Source organism: Bombus terrestris, chromosome 6 (genome assembly GCF_910591885.1).
Source record: "Bombus terrestris chromosome 6, iyBomTerr1.2, whole genome shotgun sequence".
Taxonomy (NCBI): Eukaryota; Metazoa; Arthropoda; class Insecta; order Hymenoptera; family Apidae; genus Bombus; species Bombus terrestris.
The window spans coordinates 22,414,687-22,437,122 of NC_063274.1; the positions used below are offsets into that span (position 1 = coordinate 22,414,687).

A 22,436-nucleotide genomic window follows, 5' to 3' on the forward strand; every position below is an offset into this window, starting at 1 on the left:
GTAAAAACTGCTTTCAATAATGAATTTCAAACTATTTCTACATATTGCAACATGTTGCTGTTGTGCTTATATATGTATATATGTGCCTATATATATTCTCATATGTCCTCTAAATATGTTATAAACAAAAATAATATCAAAAACGTATATGAATTTGCTACTGAACAAATCTTATATTCTTAAATAAGAGATGAATATTGATGATATTAATGAATGATAATGAATATTATTACGATTTTGATATGATTATAATTGATATTGACATAAATATATCAATACAAAATATGTAATAAACATTTCTCCATAATTATATACTTACAAATAACAGAACAAATACATATTATATATATTAAATGCATAAACATATATTATATATTATACTAAAGCCATATTTTCCATTACATGTGCACACAGATATGTACGTACATACATAACTGCTTTTATACTTGATAATTATGTATGTATCTACAATTGATAAATTTAGTTCAACTGTTATATTCTTTTACCTATTATTGATTTAGTGTAATGTTGTTGCACATGTTTATAGAAATATCATAACTACAGTTACATTTTTAAAATTAAGAAAGAACTAAAAACTTCTATAACAATAATACATATAAAATCGATATTACATATGTGATATAAATACGTAGACATAAAACGATTTAAAGGTTTTCAGACAAGTACATACCTGTCAAGATAATACAATGATAAAGAATTGATTTTTTAACCTTAATTTTTTAACCGACTTCACTTTGTAAAATTCAGGCAACCACATAAATTTACACGTTTGTTTTACTTTTTGCTATCAATTTATTTAATTATTATCGTTTTAATATTGAAAAATGAGTTCTCATGGTAAATTACAAACTGAGAAACTAAGAAAAAATTTAGAAGCACAATTGGATAGACTGGTGCAACAATTAGAGGATATAGAAGAAAACCGGTATTATTGATAAATTACATTTCTTAAAATTGTTCATTTAATAATTTTAGAATTAATATTTTTCTTGTATAAAATTAATATATTTTATAGAAATTCACTAGACGCTGCTGCTTATGAAGAAGCTATGCAACTTACAAAAGAAGATTTACAGGAATTCAATGAAAGTTTACAAAGAATGATATCTGGTGACACAACATTAGTTGATCAATTAGGTGCAATACAACTAGTATGTACTAATACTATTTTATACATTATAAAGCATTATCATTTGAATTTTAAACAATATTAATATAGGGATATCAATTATAATATTTTCAAAAGTACTGTAAATATATACTTACAATCCTAAATAGGCAATTCAAGCAGCAATTAGCGAAGCATTCAAAACTCCTGCTGTTATCAGAATGTTTGGAAAACGAGAGACATCACAACTTAGAGAACGATTAGCTCAAATTGATTGTGGTGTAAAACTTGGAAAATTAAGTAAGGAGGTCAGTGATCATCAACGTGCAGAGATCTTAAATGCATTAAGGCAGCTTGGGGAAAAATTGGAACCTCAAGAATTACAGCTATTGGAAAAATTGATGCTTAGTAACATTGACACAACAAGTTATGTGCAAGTACCTGATAATGTAGAGAAAGGTCGAATGGCTATGGCAGTGGTAGGTGATGAAGTCAGAACTCAAAATACTTGAACTGGAATATTTTTTCATATAAATTTATAATTTTTTACCAAGTTTATAACAATTTACATAAATAAGGGAACCAATTATGTAAAAAGATTGATAAATTAATAATATATATTTCAATAATATTGCTAAATCAATATGTGCGTATAAATATGTGTATAAATATGAAAATATGTATTTTCAATTTTAAATATAACTTAGCTTTATTGTAAGTAGATTGGTTGTAATGTGAAAAATTTGTATTTTTTATTATTTAAATTTTGTAGCTGTTCACTCCATTTTCTTGCTAATTTTAACTAAATTTCCGAAATTGTTGCTTTCGTAAAAATGTGATTGATGACTTAAGACTGAAAATAATGTTAACAATTTTCACCATAAATTTAATTCTATAAGTAGAATATGAATTATATAATAAGCAAATATACATAGTTTTATCTTTAATGTATCTTGTGCACTATAAATCATAATTATGTTTATTTCTAGCTGCATTATAGTACTGCAGTATAATGTAATAAAATATGTTTGTTTTATTTCAATGTCATATCTCACATAAATGATTTGGGAAGATAAGGAAACATACATTTATTACGCATGTGATATTTTGGATTGTATCACTATTGTTAATATGTATACATACACATGTTATACAAAAATATTGCGAAGAATATTGTGATCAGTCACATATTTTATCAATGTAAAATTTTAATAAATTTGCTTTTAAATGTATAAATTTACTATTTGCTTTAATACCTAAAGGTTTTACATTAAGAATATGACACTACAACAAATACTTAAAATAATGTAATTCATTATTCAAAAATGTAAAATTTCCAAATAAATGTATATATAATAATCAGTTATTATCTCTTTACATTTTTACTTATAAATAGGACTAATAATTACAAATCAAAGCACTCACATTTGTTTGCATACATATTACAAATGCTTCCGTTTAAGTAGGAAGCTCACAACAACAAGGCATGTCAAATTAGTGTCAAGAATATATTAATATACTTCTACAAAGCATCCTCTTTTTTACAAATACAGCAATTTCAATCTCTTTCTCATTTCAATTTCATAATCTGTTTAATTTTACTGCACTTTACATTACACCCATCACTAATTTAACGTTTACGTCGGCATACTCTTTTATGCTCACGCTGCCAGTGAATTTGTTGACAATCAGTACTGCAATATGCAGTATTCCAACAGCAGTGATATATGGCTTCAGCTTCACAATTATAACACTAAAATTAAAATAATTATTATAATATATGTAAAACAAATGTTAGAATACGTGTACACAAGAAAAATATTAAAAGATTATTACCCATTGTTTCTTCTTTATTTCTGATATAATTTGTTGGTGTCTGTCTGTTAGTTGCCGTAATTCTTTAGCGTGTTCGGCTTGTAATTTTTCCAATTCTTTACATTTTTCCAGTTCTAATTCCCGACGTAGCTTCTCTAATGCAGTTGTAGTAGGTTGTTCCGATGTTCTGCGTTCCCTTTTTATCTGTAAAACATAACATTATGAAATTATATAGATACGTAATAAATACATTCAATCAATGATTTTTAAATATTATACCTTCGCAGGTAATGTTTCCGTTTGTATTTGTTCCGTCTGTACGAAAACACATTTGGTTCTTGGTTCTTGAGAACTAGATGTGACCATATCTTCTTGAGAACCTTCTTTCTTCAAGCCTTGAGGACACGTACTGGATATTTCTCTTGCAGGTTCATCTTCTGCCACCGGCAAGCAGGGTACTTGCCTCTCTTCACTTTTAGCTTTAGTTTTTGAAGAACGTTCATTATGTAAGGTTCCCTCCTGATTTGGTGGTATATCATTGTGACCGTCTGAACTGAGACGTTCTACTTTAACTCTTAAATCCTTAAAAAGTTGTTTCGCTGGATTAGGATTTCCCGCCGTATTTTTTGAACCTGATGACTCTACATTTCGGATTTTAGTTGGTTTTGGACCCTCGCTATCGTCGCCGATGTCCAAATCCCCGATGCTCTTGCCCAACTTTAGCAGCAAATTCTGATGATGCTTCAGTTCATCAAATGCTCTGTTCCAAGCAGTGGATCTTTTTATCTATGGAAGGTAAATTGTGCACGTTTTAAGAAAGGATGATTTTCTTCTGACTGCACAATGAAACAGAGTGGTGAGAAATTAGTTGTACACTTTAGGTCACAGTATGTGCATACCTCCATTTCTTTCCACTTTCCTTTTTCCGAAGGCTATGCAAGAATTTGTTGTTAAGATAATAATATACCTAAGTGCAACAACAATTTCTAAATTGCTTTTTCTCTCGACAGTTCTCTTCTATTGTGTCAGTGATACGATACATTGTAAATGGCGTGTAACCTAAACCGAGAATTTCACAGTGTTCGCGTGACAATTTCGCGTTGAACGCCGGATAATTTTGTGACTTATCTTTACCTGTAAACTCTGTAGACTGGCGGTAATCGGACGAATGAACATTTTTTCGATGTTGGCACGCATATGATGACCTCCAAAAAATCGGACGTCATAAACGTTGCCATTAACTTGCATCACTTTAGCCGGCCAGTAGGGGTATCCTTTTTGTTTTGCATAAACTAGCTGATGTGGTGGATTACAGGGTATACAAAACCATAGCTTCTCTGATTTTTCATTTGATATCCTATAGCAATCGGCACAGCGGCGGATTTCTTGAAGATCGTAGCAGCAATCTTGATACATTGTATTACCCATTTCTCCTATTATGCTATGAGCTAAATAAATATCCAAATTAAAATTTATCATTAGTATATTTTTAAATAATTACTAATTTAATACATTTCTTGAAGATAATAATTCATAAATTAGTTTCTAGTTATATACCTCCATGATATACAATGATATTATGTAGCATGTTATGTGCATCAGCTTGAAACTCAGCAAGATTATTATATTCATTTTTCTTAATTTTTGAATCCATGATTGCTAAGTCCATATGGTGTTTTATAAGAACACCTGGTCGCCATGCATCTTCTCCATCACTAACGTAAGTTGTGCCTGAATATCTATTAGTTGGTGTAACAATAGGATCATTGTTAAAAACGATAGTACGATTTGTAATTTCTGGTGGCAATTTTGCTTTCAAATGTCCACAAGTAAAATTCAGAATGTGATTGAGATCAATTTTATCTGGATATGTGTCATTATTTATATTCTGTAACAATTATTTTTACTTTATTGGTATATAAAGTTTTAAATTTAATATCTAATGTAATGTACTTACTTCACAAAAACTACATATTTTCACTTTAACATTACTAGGAATATGACATTCAGGGTGATAAACCCTATGACATTGTTGACAGCATTCTACAGTTCCTGCTTTGTGACATTTGCAGCAATACCAGTCATGACCATCATTAGGTATAATATCTGATGGTAATCTGTAACTCTCTTGGTCTATACCATTTTTTGTTGGTACTTTCTTTAAATAAACAAGTCCATCATCAACTGCTTTATTTAATTCTTCCTGGGCCTCTTGTTCTGTAATTCCATAAACTCGAGCTAGATGTCGTACCATACGATCATTGCTTGGTAAACTTCTTTGATGTATAGTTATTTTGATAGCATCCCATATTCGTTGTGTCATAAAAGGATCTGTCCTACGACGAATGGACATGATGATAGATATGCACTGAAACAGATATTGAAAGAACATTGGACTTTTATAAGCTATATAAAAGTAATAAAATTACTTTGAATTAGACGCATTTTGTGAAAACATATTGTTTTACATAATTTTAAAATTTATTACACAAATGTAGCCTATATACATGAAAATTTTGCATTAGAAATATGATATCAATACCAGCATTTGTTGATATATAGATAATCAGCATACCCCCATGTTACAATACTTGTCATATCTAAAATGTAATAGTTAAGATACCCCTATAGCTTGACATAACATATTAAAATAAGATACTTGTGTATATTTGTATCCAAGAACATTTCTAAATATATAGTAGCTTTCAGAACTGCACAAGGTATATATATAAGAAAATTATAATCATTACAGTAAATTTACTAATAATTAGTATTGCATATAATGCAACACAAGTGAAACTATAATATATAAATCTTTATATATATAATATGTATTTTATAATGCTAAATGTATGTGCATGCATATTATTGTTATCCAGTGTTCTTACAATTGTAATTTTGTTAAGAAAGCAATTTAAACAATGGAAGGGTACACCATTATATATTTTGTCAATATCTGATGTATTGTTTTCTATGTTTACATCAAGTATATTATTCACAAATTGTATCATGCACATTACTTATATCAACCAAAATAAAGTGAACAGTGTCTTCCCTGTAAGTGACAGTATATGGAATATAGAAGGAGGTAATGAAAATCAACAAATAAAGTTTAAAAGCTTTACAGAAAAATTGAACACTGTCATAAATCCAGACTATTTTAATGCAATTCCAAAGTGTAATATCATAAGTATCATAATGAAATATGGAATGCTATTCATCCCATTTGTAAATTCATTTGTATCTTTGTTAATATTCTCTGTAGAATGCAATTTAAATGTATTTTATCTTAAGAAGCAGTGCTTTAAATTTCTACATTCAGAAGAAGCAATATGCGAAGATGATACTAGTATAAATAAATTTAACAGTGAAATAAAATTTGATTCTGTAATAAAGTCCAAAAACATTTCAGTAATCAAACAGTATATGAAGAATATTTTATATGTGTTTAATTATAATGAAACAAAGAAAGATAAAAAAATTACAACTATATTTGTATTAAGTCAATGGATTGTACCTGTTATTATCACAGGATTGTTATACTTGTCTGAGTATAATACAAATCCTACAAGGGACATGGAAAATAAAAAATGTTTTATTGAAAGTATACTTTTTCTTGATGATTGTCACGATAATATTAAATCTATAAATATGTTTCAAAATCCTGAATTTGAGACATATACAGCTATAGTATACGATAATTTTACCAATAATGAAGACTATATAAAATTACAAACTTCCAACATTACTCAAGTGAATGAGATAATATCCAAAGTACAAAATCTTATTTTTTCTGCAATGAATGACATATCCGCTATGTCATTTAATACAACTTCTTATAACACTTCTGAAGTTATAGATAAAACAAAGTATTTGGATACTTATATAAAAGATATAGAGCAAAATAAGAATGCTGGAAATGTATTTAATCCAATCAGTGTTAAGAATAATACAAACTTACGAACTAATATACAATTAAGCAATTATACTAATAGAGTCAATGAAGAATCGTTATTATTTGATTACTTAATGAGAAATTTTTCAAAAGACACATTAAGAGTAAAAATTTACAATAATGAAATTAATACAAATACCACAGAAAAATTAAATGTTAGAGAAATACAAACAGATGTTACTGAAGATAAAGACACTATAAACAATTTTATGAATACAACTGAAAAATATAATATACTAATTATATCAAATGATTCAAAATACCATAATAATAAAGAAGTAAAAGAGTTGAAAGAATTAAAACCAACAGAAATTTTTCTACGTACCAAAATCAATATTTATCAAAATGATAATACATCAAAGACAATGCAAGTGTATATAATAGATAAATGTTTTGTATCAATTCAATTTTTAAAGGTACATTTGCTTATTCTGGTATTTATAATATATTTTCTGCCAATTTTGTTCTCCTCAATTCTACAGCAATATGGCAAACTAAACTGTAAAATTGTTTTGGAAAAGTTGAAAGCAAAAAATAAAATTCTGTTAAACAACTTTAAATCTGAGTTCACAAATGAAATCAATAATATGTATTTTGATGTTCCTACGAATTCCAAAGAATTTACTTTAAAACAAAAATTTAAATATTTGGATGAAAACCCTCATACACAAGAATTAGTTGATTTTAATAAATTACAACTAATGAGAATTCATCACGAAGACTTTAATAAAAAATGGAACAAGCACTGTAAAGATAATAAACATAACATATTATTTGATGAGACAAAAATACAATTGAATATAATAAATCAACGTGCTACAAACATGCTGCAGCTTTTTGACAGTATTAAAATGTCTTTACTAAGTGGGGTATTATTATGGACACCTTTATTTTTTGAATGCTTAATAAAAGTGTTTACAGTTTTATATATACCAGAATGGTTACTGAATATAACTTATCTGACTGGTATAGCATTTAGCACATTACGGAATATTTTCAATCTTAAAATGATAAAGCTTCAAGAAAAGGACACAAATACTGCAAAAATAAATAGTATCCATCCTATTACATGAATTTCAATTTCATATTTCTTTAAATATTCCAAGAAAATAACGTAAACATTTAGTTGTAATAGCTTCATATTCAAAGCTTTATATAAAGTATATTTTTAGTTTTGCATATAAATGGCGTTATGATAATAATGCATTATCAGCTCTTTAGTTCTTTAACTAAAAGTATCTAAATATAATTAAAAATTGATTTTATGAGATTTTCCATTATAACGTTTAACGTTATGAAAATATAAATAAATTTACTTTTGTAATACTTTAATTGATTATTATCTCGTAATTATAATTGAGTAAAATTTTATAGGAGTCTCTAAATTTTCTTACCGAAGCTGATACACTAACTTGCTGTTCGTATACTGTTACTTTCCGATCGCAAAGAAAAATATTAACTTTTAAATCACAATTAATGATCAATTCATGTTTTTCTGTTTTATCATAAAATACATTAAAGGCAAAAGTAAAACTTTTGCCGACGCCTGCAACCAATAATAAGACAATAATTAACGTTAGAGACGCGCAACTATATTGCACATATCGCGCACGTCATAAGTTCAACCTAACCCTAATAATGCGTGCGCATGTTAGTTCATGATTCATAATTCACAATTCAGTATTATTCAAATTTGTATAATATAAAGATAAAACAGTAGCACAAATACTATAATTTTATATAAAATGTAAAATTTTGATGTTTCAGAACTTAAGAATTATCTCTTGTATAACTAAGAGTAATTAATTTCTTTATTTTCATATTTTATACATATGTAATGTATTTTTTTTTTTACGCTATATATATTAAAGGTAATTTTTTTTAAATATATCTTTCACATAGTTTAATGGTGTTAATTAAAATTAAAAATTTGAAAATATACTATTGCGCGTAAAAGTTTATAAACCGTAATTATAAAATTTCACATATATACTCCTTTTTACTAAAAAATTGTTTAATGTTATTTCATTATATAGAATATGCAATTACCTAAAATAATATATTATATTAAATTGTGTATACAAATATTTTACTAAATACAATTCAATTTCTAAATACATTGTTGCAATTATCATTTTATTTTATGCATGAATGCGCCTGAAAATTGTTTAGAGTAAACGGTACACTTAGAAGAGAAAATTTTATATATGTATTTTTATAAGGGACTTGGAAATATCACTATTATATCACATAATAATTATTGATTATAGTATAAGTATTTTTACCTATTAGTTATAATTAAAGTTAGATAAGAATAAATAAATGTTTTGTTCATTTTCATTATAATTATAAAGAAATTTGAGAAAATCCAATTTCTTTTTCTAATATTTTTAAAATTTGTGCACCATCGCTCCATGGAAATACACGTGCATTTATTTTTGGAATTTGGTTATTTTCAGCATGGTTCAACATCTTCATAAGTGTATAATCTTTTCGCGGAAACGCAATATCACGTTCGGAAAGTCGTAAGATCGGGCATAAATCATTTTTGCCATCTCCAACGTATGCTATTCGATCAAAATGTACTCCTTCATCGTTTCTTTTTTTAATGTAATCTTCTAAAATTTGCCCCTTGCATAGATTGACAGTACTTAATTTACAAGAATTTTGGACGTGATACATGTCTAGTTTTATGACCCCATCGTTATCGATTTTCGCAGGATTTGTAAATGTTTCAGCAATAACATAATTTAAATTTTTACTTTTTAACCATTCGCTAATAAATAACGCATTTGAATCGCTAATAATAATAATTTCACAACCTCGAGAATGTAGTTCTTTTAGAAGATTAGCAATTCCCGGTACAGGAGGTATGTTATTAATAGCAGTTTTGATTTGTTTTATGTCGATGGAATTATTGTGAAGCAATTCAAATATCTTCCCCATGTATGTGGTCCAACCGTTAGAACGATATAGATCCTTTACACTGTCTGGCAATTTTTCGTTGGGTAATAGTTTTCGAGCCACGATATCAGTATTATCATTGACAATCGTATGATCAAAGTCAAATGCGATGAGTATCGACCGATGCATCTATTAAAATACAAATACATTACAAAGGCAACCGGCATAAATTTATAAGGTTATTCATTTTGAATTTTGATTTTAATATTTCAACACAGTATATTTTTCTTCGGATAACTCGCGACTAGGACATTTCTTAGTTTTTTTATATTTAATCATTTAATTCTTAATATTTGTAAAAGATGAAATATATTACTAATATATATTGCTCTTATTATTAGCAATACATAACATTATATAATTTTAAAAGAATATACTTAAATAATTATATACATGTTGTTTTAATTATAAATATTATATTAAAATGTTATGCAAGTTATTTCAAAATATTATACTGTTACTTACTGTTAGCCAAATTTTCAACCATACATAAAACTGTAATTTTGATAATATTGTAATTTTTAAATGGAGAACTTGCAACCAAACTTTGCAGCAGGTGTCCAATAACAGATCTTTGTAGAGTTAATAATTTTAACAATATAAATTAGGAGCAAAGAAAAATTTGCAAATGAAATAACTGGCAGATATCCAAATACTGACGTTTGTATAGGTTAAGCAATATTGATAATATGATTTGTAAACGGGTAAAAATTTGCAACTGATCCCTCAGACAGGTGTCCGAAGACTAAAGATTGGAGACTGATGCTTGCAGGTTAGTATTGTGAATATGAAAATAAATAGTATTGCTATTATAGCAGATACAATCAGATACATACAAACCCATTACTTCCTCCACACGCAGATTTCATATAATAATAGATTTTATATATATAATGTATATTAAATATATATATATATATATATATATATTATAATTTTTAAGTATTTTTCAATATTATACCTATTACTTTGTTAGTTTTTTATGTTTCGTTAAGTTTATTGTATACTTATTTATATATTTTTGAACAATTAATCGTTTTCATAGTTTTACACAGTTCATTATTTTGAAAATGTAAATAAGTAAATATTATTATAGGTCTCTCTTTTATAAACAAATGTTTAATACTTATAAAATAGTTAATGTGTATTTAATTACAGTGTACTATTTATACAAGTATGATACAAACGTTAATTATAATACACATTAATAGTCATTTGTATAAAATAATAAGTCATTGTATATATAGAATAATTATAAAATTCATTGGAACAATATGCTCTCGTTTTCATGTAATATAACAAAGGTAATATTTTTACATACTGAAAGAATTATATTTAAAAATAATATTTCATGGAAAATTTTGAATCTTTGTTGCATATATTCTATGTTTTGATATCCTTTTTTTATTGTTAAATTTTAAAAAATATGCTAGATAAAAAAAATGTACAGTTTGTCCCATGATCATGCAGTCAGGTTCGATACTCATATATCGAAGCCTAGGGAGAACAGTCCGAAAATTGAGTCGTGACTAGATGTGAAAAATCAATATGATAGGTAAAAAGGTTCTCTTTCTTCTCATACGTGATATACTATGAATATTTGGGACAGAAACAAAGACATTCTACTCACCTTTGTCTGTCTCGCAAAAATGCAATTTTATTGACTGTCCATGTTGATTTTTCATGATTAGATATGACTCAATTTTTGGACGGTTTTCCCTAGTAAATGTCGGTCGAGATCTGTTATACGTATAATCGCGGTACAGCGCATGCGCCGAATGGAAAACATTTTCAAATTTTACGAGGCTAAAAAGAAAAATATTGTAACTTTATATTTTCTATATTTTAATGAAATAATGTGCTTCCAAGAAATATTAAAATATCAAGTAGCGAAGTGAAAAGTGACGAAAATTTTTCTCTTTCGGAAAAGGTGTGAAAATACATACATACATACGTATACATATGTATATATATATATAACCTATAATTTTGAGCTGATATTTTACTATTTGATTGCAATAGTAAAAACTAATCTTTTTAAAAATATTGAAGAGACTGAAGAAGGAATTATTTAAGTCTATCAGTATAAAATAAAATTTTTTTTATTTTATTAATGAAAAATTAAAAGTTTTATATTTTGTACAGCAAACAAGAACAACTAGATATTGTTTCCAAAACAGTTTAGTATTAAAAAATATAAATACATTTAATCAAGATAGAAATATGGATAATAGTAAAGAACAAAGTATTGAACGTGAGATGATAAATGCATGTACAATGGGCAAGTTCGAAATTGTAAACAAATATATTGAATGTAATTATTTTATATTAATAAATTATATTTTATGTTGTAAAATAGTAATATTTTTAATATAAAAGTATATTTCACTATAATATATAGCATATGATATAAACAAGTTTTTATGTGATGGATGGACTCCACTTCTGCATGCTGCTTTTAATGCGCAAATGAAAGTCATTGAGTATCTCATAAACAATGGAGCTGATGTTAATAAGCATAAAGGTATTTCCTTTATACTTTGTGTTATGTATTAAATGTTTGAGAAGAATTTGAAATCTTATATGGATGGTATAATATTTTAGATGGCTATACACCGTTAATGGCATTATGCAATTCTATTAAAGAAACAACAGAACAACGTATAAAATGTTTAACAACATTAATTGAAGCAGGTGCTAATCCAAATGCAACCAATAAACAAAGGTATTTACAACATATATATTTTGATATATAAGTTATTTTAATAACTATTAAGTAATATTTTTGCAGACAAACACTTCTCATGTATGCTTGTATGTCACAAGAACCCGAATTTATAATAGAACTAGTGAAATATATAAAAAATATTAATGCATATGACAATAGGAAACAAACTGTAATCTCTTTTAGTAATACTAATAGTTATTTCCAATAATAACAATAAAACTATGAATTATTTATTATTTGTAGGCATTGATGTATGCAACAATAGCTAATAAACCAGAAGTAGTCAAAATATTAATAGAAAATGCAGCAGATGTCACACTAACTGACTTAAATGGTCTAACTGTATATGATGTAGCTTCTATGAAAGGATATGATAAAGTAAGTAAAGTAACTATAACATCCTATTATAAAGTACAATATAATGTTAATTATTACAGATTTTGTCATTATTAAATCTCGATGAAGAAGTAACAATAAATACTTATAAAATATTTAAAGTATATGAGTGGAAACATATGTTTCCATCACTAATTAATATAGACAATCAAACTATAGATTCTGATGTGTATACAATCTTATATGGAATGAATTTAGAAAAATATACTCATATTTTCCAAGGAATAAATCTCAAAACATTTTTAACATTAACTGAAAATGACTTAATCCATTTAGGATTGGATATTAATGCACATAGAATGCAATTTATAGAATGTCTTCATAAATTTCATAGGAAAAAATGGAGTATACAAAGCATTGGTGCTATCAATAAATCGTTACCCTATACGTATGTTTACTTCATAATACAATTATGTATTAATTAATTAACTGCTATTATTGTAACATTGAATTATGAAAATGTAATTTTATATTCGTTTTCAGATTATATAATGGTATAGTCTCATTAGGTATATTATCTAAACAAATTGCTGTTATTGGTTCTAGTTTTCGGTATATTAAAAATAGCTTATTAGAGGTAAATAGTGGAGATATATATTTAACTACTGAACGAATATCTAATTATGAGCAAGAGCTTAAAAAAGTACAAGAAACACTTAGTATTCTAAAAAACGAGCTTAAGCAAATAAAAACACTTTCTAAAAGGGTAAATATATAAATATCTGGTAATGCACATACATTAAAGAGCAAACATTAAAATATATTTTATTAACATAGGTTGAAAAAGAAAACGATATTGGTATACCTGCAACATATATCAGACCAAAAAAACGTAACATAAATTGGCCTATGTGTTTAAGTATTACATTAATTGCAGGAATCTGTATAACTAAAACAATATACATTCAGAAATTGAAAATATGATTGTATTTATTAAGAATTTTTGTATATTTATTTGTTCTAAATTTGATTAATAAATTATTCATGTAGAATGAAATATTATCTTCTATAAATATGGGAACATACATCTTGTGTAATACAAAATTTTACAAATTTTAATGTTCATTTAAATTAGCTAATTTTTTCATTAATGGAAAAAGTGGGTGAAATGTTGGAAGATTCTGTTGTCTGACAGTTAACTGATAACGTTCCAGTGGTCCAGTACAGAAAGCTAATCTATCTCTTTCATTTGGATGTTTATCCATCCACTGAGATAGTCGACCCACAGACCAACTTGTACTCTATATCAATAGTAATTAACAAATTAGTACCAATCTAAAATTTTCTAAATTTAAGATAATTCAGTTTCATTACAAAATAATAATATAAACATATATTCTCATACCTGATGTGGAGATACTAATTCAGGTGGTGCAGTAGAAAATAAATGTAAAAGAACAAGAGAGGAAGGTATGCCACATTCTCCTTCCCCTCCTAAAACTTTCTGGACGATATCATCCGGGCTAAGTGGAAGCAATGCTTTTAATGCTCGTAATGTTCTATATTGTTGTTGTTCTGATGATCCCAATTGCCCTCCTCTACATAATGGAGCAACAGCTATTTCTATCTAAATGAAAATAAAAAGATAAAAGATTGAAACTTAAATATAAAATTTTAGTATGACACTACACATATATTACAACATACCTGACTAAAATCAACAATGAGTTTGGCTCTTCCAAAATCGGTTAATGGTCTTAATATGCAAGCATGTCTTACAAAAAGTTCAATGCACCGTGAAGCAACAGATTTACAACTAAAAATATGATTAATTTCAACATTATGTTGCAAATACATTATAAAAGTTGCAATTATATTTTTAATTACCATTCAGCAACTACTGCCTGATTTTTATATGGCATAAGAAATGTATTTACAGAACGTAAAATAAATCCTTGCAATTCGCGCATGTAGAGTGAGCAGTTAATTTCTTTTCCTATAGGACTACTTAGACTGTAGAGGAAGAATACGCATACATATATAGTACATATATTTTAAGATATATTTAATTTCAGAACATTGTATTTACTTACTCTCGAAATTCTGCATCATCATGCATGGTTAAAATAATACTTTCAATTGCGTCACTAATAGATGCTAACAACGGCGATAGTATATTTTTTGTTAATACGTCTACTTCTTTAAGAGCTACAGAAATTACTGAATTTCCTTCAGATGGGAGACCAGATAAATTTGCTATTACACGAGTTACTTGACTAGAAAGATAATAAAGTAGGTTTGCAAGAGACACATTTGTTTGCTGAACAGTGGTTGGAGAATCAATTACTTGACTAGCTTCTCCACCCACAAGTAAACCTTGTTCACATTTTAAGCAAAAGAGTCTTATAGCTTTTCCTACATTACGAGCAACTACTGTTGAAAGGCCATCATCAACCAATGACACACTTAATTCACTACAAAGAAATTAAGGATTGATATTTATTAGACAGCATTAAAAATAAAGATATATATCTATTATCTTGACTTACTTTGTTACTGTGCGTATAAGACTATCAATTTCATCCTGTGTAGGTAATCCTTCCCCAGAAAACATAGTATGTACTGGATCTAATAAACGTGATACTGACCGAGATAAGTATGCGTTTTCAAATGGTAATAATACATTATGACTGAAAGAACATAAATATTATTTGTATTATATAAGATAAATTATTTGACATCTTTTTTTATATATCTTTCTATTTACTTGATTTTGTAAATACTAATGCTCTGTAATCGTTCCTTCAGACGTTTTCTCAAATCCAGAAATATTCTCAAAAATTTTGGGTATTCACCTTCTAATGCTTGTTTTACAAATGATGAGCCTGAAAACATAAACGCGGTGTTTTTATCAGAACGAAGATTTCAATATTATAATTTTTACCTTGTGCACGTTCAATTAATACTTTAGAAAGCAGAGTGTTTACTCTGTCCCAAAATTTCTGTGATAGTTCATCCAATTCCTTTACATGATGTTCTAATAGTATTCTTTGCAATAGTTCAATCTAAGATAATAATATAGTATATAGTTTGAAAATATGAGTAAATAAATTTAAGAAAGATACAGAACAAATATTCTTCAGTTACATTACTTGTAAACAGTGTGTATAAAGAGTATCTTGAAAAAGTCTTTCAAGATTTTCCCAAATTCGTGTGCGTAAATTTCCGGAAGATCCTGGAGAAGGAATAGCAGCTCGTCCAGGTGCTGCTCTTTTTCCAAGATCTTGATTTGTTGTTAAAGTTACATCTAATGATTCTGAAGCAATTTTTTCAATCTCTGATAAGGCAGAATCTATGACATTATCTATAGCTCCATTTACAACTCTCAAATTTTGAAATACCTGTACAGCTGTACTAACCTATTTGTTGTAAATTATAATTAACAGTTATAAAGATAGTAGTATCAAAATGAATAATATGTACTTATATACTTTAGCTCTATCCATTGTTTGTAAACCTTGAGATAAAGTATGAGTTGCTATTCTCTGTACTGTTGTTCTATGAGATTTTACAACTTGTTGATCATCAGCAATAACATCTAATCCATTTAAATCTGTATCCATCATCAACTGTTCTATAAACAACAATTATCATATTTCTTATATATATATATTTTTTTATGAAATGTAAAATTAAAAATAAATTAATATACCAAGTTCATGAAGGCTATTCGCAGCTTTTATGATATCTGGACCTTGCATATTATTTGTCATTTGAGAACATAAACGTTTTGATAAATGTTGCATTCTAGCTACTCTCCGTAGCAAATCAGAAGTTTCATGAAGCCTTGCTAGAACAATTGTCTGAGTCTCAATTCTATTAAAAGGATCAATAATTTTTCCACGTAAACGTTCTACAGCTGATAGAAGGCTCTAAAACACAAAAATTTATATTTTATTCAAAGTAATATTTATTTCCCTCAATATTTATAAATGTATTTATGTGTACCTGAACATGTAACTGCATTATTGAAAGCACACCTTCCAATTTTTCTACCCATGATGCTTGTGACAATAAATCTTCATGATTAGCTAATACTTGCTTCTGTAACTCGGCATTCAATATTTCAATGGCTATATTAAAAATATTATATGTTATAATATATCATAACATTATGTTGGAGGTATAATAATTTTTTTATTTACCTTGTCCTAATTTGTTTATCTGTTGTGCCACTGATAACATTTGACTGATATCACCTTTTTTGGATTCACCATCAGAAAATTGTTTAAAAAATTCTGAAAAACATATACTTAAAAAGATAGCTTTAATACATATTTTGACGCATAATGTTGAATAAATTACCATCATTTTCTATATCCTCCCAATTTTTAATTTCATCCATCATCAAGTTAAGAGCGTTGAAAATACAGATTGAAAATGAAAGATAATTAATGACACGTATGTAGCAAAATGTTATAGGTTGTAATTACTTCATATATTTTAAATGTTACATTTACTTGTTACTATAATTATGATATTTTTTATCATTTACACTATATTATTTACGCTAAAATTTCACTAATGAAAATATCTGCATCTGTAGATATATCTTCGTTATATTTTCCTCTCTGGTACAAATACAGGATAATAAATGTAGGTTCATGCATCAGTGTTAGTACAATTTATAAATATAGAACCATATGTCAAGTGTATGTAACATACCAAAATAAAATTGACAAACAACTTAAACAGTGAACTGTTCAGAACAATTTCTTTAAAAAAATGATACATAGTCTTTTTATTATCAACTCGTCAGGGTAAGTATTAAATCGTGGGTAAACATATATATTTAGTATTTGACAAGTATTTGGTTAGAAATTTGCATATGATCATATATATATATTATCAGATCTGTATATATATATATATCTTATTTTATACATTTTTCAAAAGATTTTATGTATGATTAAAAAATTTCAATTCTGGGTTTCATAAACTTAAAATACTGTTTATCCTTAGAGATGTTTTCATGGAAAAACATTGGAAAAGTGCAGTGGCACGGTCACTATGTGACTACTTCTTCGATCAACAGCGAAGAGTTTTATCTCCTGAAGACACACCACCTGTAATAGCTACACCTCATCATTATCTCATTAGTATATATCGTTGTAATATGTTTTTTGTTGCAGTATGCATGACAGAAGGTATTTATTCATAATATGAGATTATTTTGAGATTATTTAATAAATTGTTTTGATTGTAAAATATATTTTAAATATTATTTTTATTTTATAGTTCCGCCATTATTTGTGATAGAATTTTTACACAGAGTAGTGGATACTTTTGAAGACTATTTTAGTGAATGTACAGAAACTATCATAAAAGAAAACTATGTGGTTGTCTATGAATTATTAGATGAAATGTTAGACAATGGTTTCCCATTAGCTACAGAATCTAATATTTTGAAGGAACTTATTAAACCACCAAATATATTAAGAACTATCGCAAATACTGTAACAGGAAAATCTAAGTAAGTATATTAACTATATATTTGAGATGAAATATAAAAATTGATATATATATATATTTAATTGTATATATAAATTATAGTGTTAGTGCAACATTACCAAGTGGACAATTATCTAATGTTCCTTGGAGGCGTACTGGTGTTAAATATACAAATAATGAAGCATATTTTGATGTTGTAGAAGAAGTTGATGCTATTATAGATAGAACTGGTGCAACTGTGTTTGCAGAAATTCAAGGCTATGTATGCTTTTTGTCTAATATTATCAATACTGATTTATTCATAGATAAAAATATTTATACAATAAATATATTGTATAATTATATGTTTAAATTATAGATTGACTGTTGTATAAAATTAAGTGGTATGCCAGATTTAACACTTTCTTTCATGAATCCCAGATTATTTGATGATGTCAGTTTTCATCCTTGTGTTAGATTTAAAAGATGGGAGGTAAGAATAAGTAAAAGCTTAAACTTATTAATTACGTCATTAATAGAATATTTTTGTTCCCAGTCAGAACGAATACTTTCCTTTATTCCGCCAGATGGTAATTTTCGTCTTCTTTCTTATCACATAGGATCACAAAGTATTGTGGCAATTCCAATATATGTAAGACATAATATTAGTCTCAAGGAATTAGGAGGTGGGAGATTAGACATAACTGTTGGGCCAAAGCAAACCATTGGCAGAACTGTGTGCATTATATTTTTCTTATATTTTTATGTGGACATGTAAAAAACTGATATAATTTTACTACATATATATTTTAGGTAGAAAATGTTACATTAGAAATTCCTATGCCAAAAATAGTTTTAAATTGTACATTAACTCCAAATCAAGGAAAATACTCATTTGATCCAGTGAGCAAAATACTCTTATGGGATATTGGAAGGATAGATGTTTCCAAATTACCGAATTTAAGAGGCTCTGTAAAATAATTATACGATTATAAAATAATTTTTTAGGATGTAAGTAAACATGCATAAATTAAAAACTAATTTAAAAAATTAATTTTTTAGATTACTATTCAAAATTCTGCCAGTATAATGGAATCTAATCCTGCAATTAATGTATGTATATATTATATATATGTATTACTATTATATATAATATAGTTTAACAATTATTTTACTTTAGGTTCACTTTACAATCAATCAGTTGGCAGTTTCTGGCTTAAAAGTTAATCGATTAGATATGTATGGAGAAAAATATAAACCATTCAAAGGTGTGAAATATATTACCAAAGCTGGAAAATTTCAAATTAGAATGTAAATAAGAATAATGTGAAACATTTCTCATATCAATCATAAGACTAAATATGTATGTTAAACTTCATAAGAATATATATAATTAAAAATAAAGAATAATAAAATCTTGTAAAACAAATTAATTTGGTTTTTATTCACATTAAATGTTAAACTTTCATTATGAATGCATTAGGTCATCCCATAAGCTCGTTCCGTTTTTCGAGCGGTTATATACGTTAAGATTGTTTACGTACCTTTCAGTTTCATGAAAAAGTGTAATCCCCCTCTCGTTGTACAACTTCTTCCCATTTTTCAAGTGCATTGATCCCTTATCGCCGTATGTTTATAAATCGACACATGAAATGTATACACAAAAGTTGGCACGAACTTATGAGATGACATAATACTTACAGTCAAGCATTTCATCATGCTTTTTAATGTAAATGATTTCAAGTATACTATACTATATTACTCAAGTATACTATATTATTAATGACACAATAAAAAATTGTATTCCTTGGCAATGGAATAAACACTAATGAAAAAATTTATGAAGAAGGAAGGAAAATATTGAAAGAATATAATTATAAACTTGAAATTAATTTGAAATTTATTTTATTAGCAAAGTATATTTTATAAAAGAATGTCACAAATAATATAAGTAACTTATTTTGATCTTGTTTTAAAACACTTGTTTTAAAATTAATCTAGGCTATTAAATAAATTAATCTATAATAGGTTGATGACATGATAATCTCTTAACTTCAAGATCTTCCCATGTTAGATGTGTTGCATATGTAAATAATCGTTCCATATTAGTTGCATAAATTGTATGGTTGCTAACAAGATTTTTATACATCTGTTTGAAATAAAACAGATATTAAACCATAAAATATTAAGCATTATTTAAATAGTTTCAACGAATTATCTTCCCTAACCTTTAGTGTATGTTGTAAATCAGCTGTATTAACAGGTTTTAATGAAGGTGGAATAGTTTGTGGAGAACATGCGTAAGCAAAAGCTGTAGCTTGCTCTGCTTCTTCAATATTTGGTTTTATCATAGGCACTTGACCATAAGGATCTATTATTTCTGTTGTAGTGTAGTCCGATGATCTTAATATGTGAGTAGAATTTCTTTTCCATGAACTAGGTACTGGTTCTCCAATATTATAAATAAATGAACCATCTCTAACAGCATACCCTTTTCTTCTTGTAAATATTGCCGTAAGTATATTTTTTAAAAAAATCTGTGTAGCTGCTATAACTATATGTGCAGTACTTTCTTCTGCCCCATCCATATTATTTTCCCATGCTGCAAGCATTAATCTTGCTAAAACAAAAGTTCTATCTGGCAGTACAAGTTCTTGAGCACTAGAACGATTTGCTCCAATAGGCTCATCTCCAACAGGTGAAGAAGTTTGACTTAATACTTCAACATACATATCTGCGGGCTAAATATAAAATATAAAAGAGATTATAGTTTATGTATAAATAAATAAATTGACTATAATTCCATACCTCAAAATTTGATTTATCAGTCCTATATTTGCGTTTTAATCTTAGCCTCTTTTCTTTTATAGCTTTATCTCGATCTAATTTCCTTGTAGGTGTAGCAGCAGCTAAACCTCTAACTTTATTAAATAAACAAAGAAGAAATTCATTATGAAGATGAACTTGATCTTCTGTCATGATATTTCTTGCTTCACAATCAAATTCTTCTTTCGTTGTCTAAAATAATAACATTTTATGAATGACATTATTAATGATATTATAAACTATTTTTAAATATTAAAATGTCACAATAATATGAAATACCTTCATTTGAAACCACAGTTTCATCTTTTCAAAGTATCTATCAACAATGTAAGATTTTTAAGAATTATACTTCAATATTTATAAATATTTTATATAAAAAAAAAAAAAAATAAGAAGATTGTAATCATTTAAAATGATAAAAAATTCTGAAATATAATATTCTATTTATAATGAAAATTATGTAAAATATCTTTTCCAAATGCGTTGGGTATATAATAATCTTTTTCTTAAACTAATAAAATATATCTTACACTTTTGCATTTTCACCAAGCGAGGCTACAAGACTTTTTCTGGCTAAATTTAATTCTTTTGACGTTGTCATTTTCGAGAAAGAAATAAGCTCTACAGAGAATAACCTATAAGTATGGTCAATTTCAACGTAATCCTTAAATATTGCTTCCAATTTGTATTTATATGTACTGTAATATTTTTGATTTAATTACACTGTTACTCATATTTCGATAAAATTTTATACTGATTGTTTATAATTTTGTGACATTTCTCTAAGCAGTGAAGCCTCTTAATAAAAATTTTTATACTGGCTTCCACATCAATATGTGTATCAACATCAATGGCTGGCTTCCACATCAATAATGTAGTACATACATATGTATATGTATGTACTTATGTATATATATTGCTTAATATTATAAATTTTTGAATATTTTATATGGAATACTTGAAAATGAAGAATAAATATTATTCAATTATCAATTATAAATTATCTCTCATATAACATAATATTTCTATAACACGATTTTGCTTATCGGTTCGCTAATTGGTGAAATCGCCGTAGAAAAAGGTACGTAATGAAAATTTTTTAATATAAACATTCGATATTTTTCATTCGAGCAAGCGTATATATTATCTTAAATTAGCGTACCGGATTTCGGAATATTAAAATTTTTGATTCA

At 26.9% G+C, this 22,436-nt stretch overlaps 6 protein-coding genes across 11 annotated transcripts; 3 read left to right on the forward strand and 3 right to left on the reverse strand.

Annotated features, from left to right (window-relative positions):
- Nucleotides 1-483: 483 nt before the first annotated feature.
- On the forward strand, nucleotides 484-2,365 carry LOC100643632 (protein LZIC). Its single transcript, XM_012318472.3, has 3 exons — nucleotides 484-946; nucleotides 1,037-1,172; nucleotides 1,300-2,365. Exons 1-3 carry the CDS (start codon nucleotides 846-848, stop codon nucleotides 1,639-1,641), a joined length of 579 nt encoding a protein of 192 aa, XP_012173862.1. The 5' UTR covers nucleotides 484-845; the 3' UTR covers nucleotides 1,642-2,365.
- LOC100645698 (zinc finger MYND domain-containing protein 11) lies at nucleotides 2,140-10,788 on the reverse strand. 2 transcript variants are annotated; one of them, XM_048406527.1, is made up of 8 exons: nucleotides 10,700-10,788; nucleotides 4,902-5,312; nucleotides 4,502-4,832; nucleotides 4,079-4,392; nucleotides 3,844-3,876; nucleotides 3,224-3,730; nucleotides 2,966-3,148; nucleotides 2,140-2,882 (listed from the first exon to the last, which is right to left on the reverse strand). In XM_048406527.1, exons 1-8 carry the CDS (start codon nucleotides 10,730-10,732, stop codon nucleotides 2,760-2,762), a joined length of 1,935 nt encoding a protein of 644 aa, XP_048262484.1. In that variant the 5' UTR covers nucleotides 10,733-10,788; the 3' UTR covers nucleotides 2,140-2,759. The 2 variants fall into 2 exon arrangements, with proteins under 2 accessions (XP_048262484.1, XP_048262485.1); XM_048406528.1 differs by lacking the exon at nucleotides 3,844-3,876 and having other exon boundaries at nucleotides 10,700-10,786.
- A 520-nt stretch (nucleotides 10,789-11,308) lies between these two features.
- Nucleotides 11,309-13,984, forward strand: LOC100645816 (ankyrin repeat, SAM and basic leucine zipper domain-containing protein 1). 3 transcript variants are annotated; one of them, XM_048406529.1, is made up of 10 exons: nucleotides 11,309-11,418; nucleotides 11,555-11,793; nucleotides 12,009-12,177; nucleotides 12,265-12,387; nucleotides 12,468-12,588; nucleotides 12,655-12,760; nucleotides 12,835-12,969; nucleotides 13,029-13,375; nucleotides 13,471-13,693; nucleotides 13,765-13,984. In XM_048406529.1, the coding sequence occupies exons 3-10, from the start codon at nucleotides 12,087-12,089 to the stop codon at nucleotides 13,909-13,911; spliced, it is 1,293 nt and encodes a 430-aa protein (XP_048262486.1). In that variant the 5' UTR covers nucleotides 11,309-11,418; nucleotides 11,555-11,793; nucleotides 12,009-12,086; the 3' UTR covers nucleotides 13,912-13,984. The 3 variants fall into 3 exon arrangements, with proteins under 3 accessions (XP_048262486.1, XP_003402293.1, XP_048262487.1); XM_048406530.1 differs by having other exon boundaries at nucleotides 11,358-11,418; nucleotides 11,587-11,793; XM_003402245.4 differs by having other exon boundaries at nucleotides 11,342-11,793.
- LOC100645581 (conserved oligomeric Golgi complex subunit 5) lies at nucleotides 13,900-17,572 on the reverse strand. Of its 2 annotated transcripts, XM_003402243.3 has the most exons (14): nucleotides 17,293-17,572; nucleotides 17,133-17,225; nucleotides 16,936-17,060; nucleotides 16,640-16,859; nucleotides 16,419-16,561; nucleotides 16,080-16,346; nucleotides 15,872-15,992; nucleotides 15,695-15,812; nucleotides 15,477-15,617; nucleotides 15,021-15,401; nucleotides 14,815-14,940; nucleotides 14,635-14,743; nucleotides 14,333-14,554; nucleotides 13,900-14,228 (listed from the first exon to the last, which is right to left on the reverse strand). In XM_003402243.3, the coding sequence occupies exons 1-14, from the start codon at nucleotides 17,333-17,335 to the stop codon at nucleotides 14,043-14,045; spliced, it is 2,295 nt and encodes a 764-aa protein (XP_003402291.2). In that variant the 5' UTR covers nucleotides 17,336-17,572; the 3' UTR covers nucleotides 13,900-14,042. The 2 variants fall into 2 exon arrangements, with proteins under 2 accessions (XP_003402291.2, XP_020723267.1); XM_020867608.2 differs by lacking the exon at nucleotides 17,293-17,572 and having other exon boundaries at nucleotides 16,936-17,031.
- Nucleotide 17,573: 1 nt separating this feature from the next.
- LOC100645146 (AP-3 complex subunit mu-1) lies at nucleotides 17,574-19,846 on the forward strand. Its single transcript, XM_003402239.3, has 9 exons — nucleotides 17,574-17,747; nucleotides 17,950-18,134; nucleotides 18,226-18,460; nucleotides 18,541-18,700; nucleotides 18,797-18,910; nucleotides 18,974-19,153; nucleotides 19,231-19,389; nucleotides 19,480-19,530; nucleotides 19,598-19,846. The coding sequence occupies exons 1-9, from the start codon at nucleotides 17,713-17,715 to the stop codon at nucleotides 19,730-19,732; spliced, it is 1,254 nt and encodes a 417-aa protein (XP_003402287.1). The 5' UTR covers nucleotides 17,574-17,712; the 3' UTR covers nucleotides 19,733-19,846.
- Nucleotides 19,847-20,305: 459 nt separating this feature from the next.
- Nucleotides 20,306-22,113, reverse strand: LOC100645269 (transcriptional adapter 1). Of its 2 annotated transcripts, XM_003402240.4 has the most exons (5): nucleotides 21,774-22,113; nucleotides 21,523-21,559; nucleotides 21,226-21,435; nucleotides 20,646-21,158; nucleotides 20,306-20,566 (listed from the first exon to the last, which is right to left on the reverse strand). In XM_003402240.4, the coding sequence occupies exons 1-5, from the start codon at nucleotides 21,842-21,844 to the stop codon at nucleotides 20,432-20,434; spliced, it is 966 nt and encodes a 321-aa protein (XP_003402288.1). In that variant the 5' UTR covers nucleotides 21,845-22,113; the 3' UTR covers nucleotides 20,306-20,431. The 2 variants fall into 2 exon arrangements, with proteins under 2 accessions (XP_003402288.1, XP_020723270.1); XM_020867611.2 differs by lacking the exon at nucleotides 21,523-21,559 and having other exon boundaries at nucleotides 21,774-22,112.
- Nucleotides 22,114-22,436: the final 323 nt, after the last annotated feature.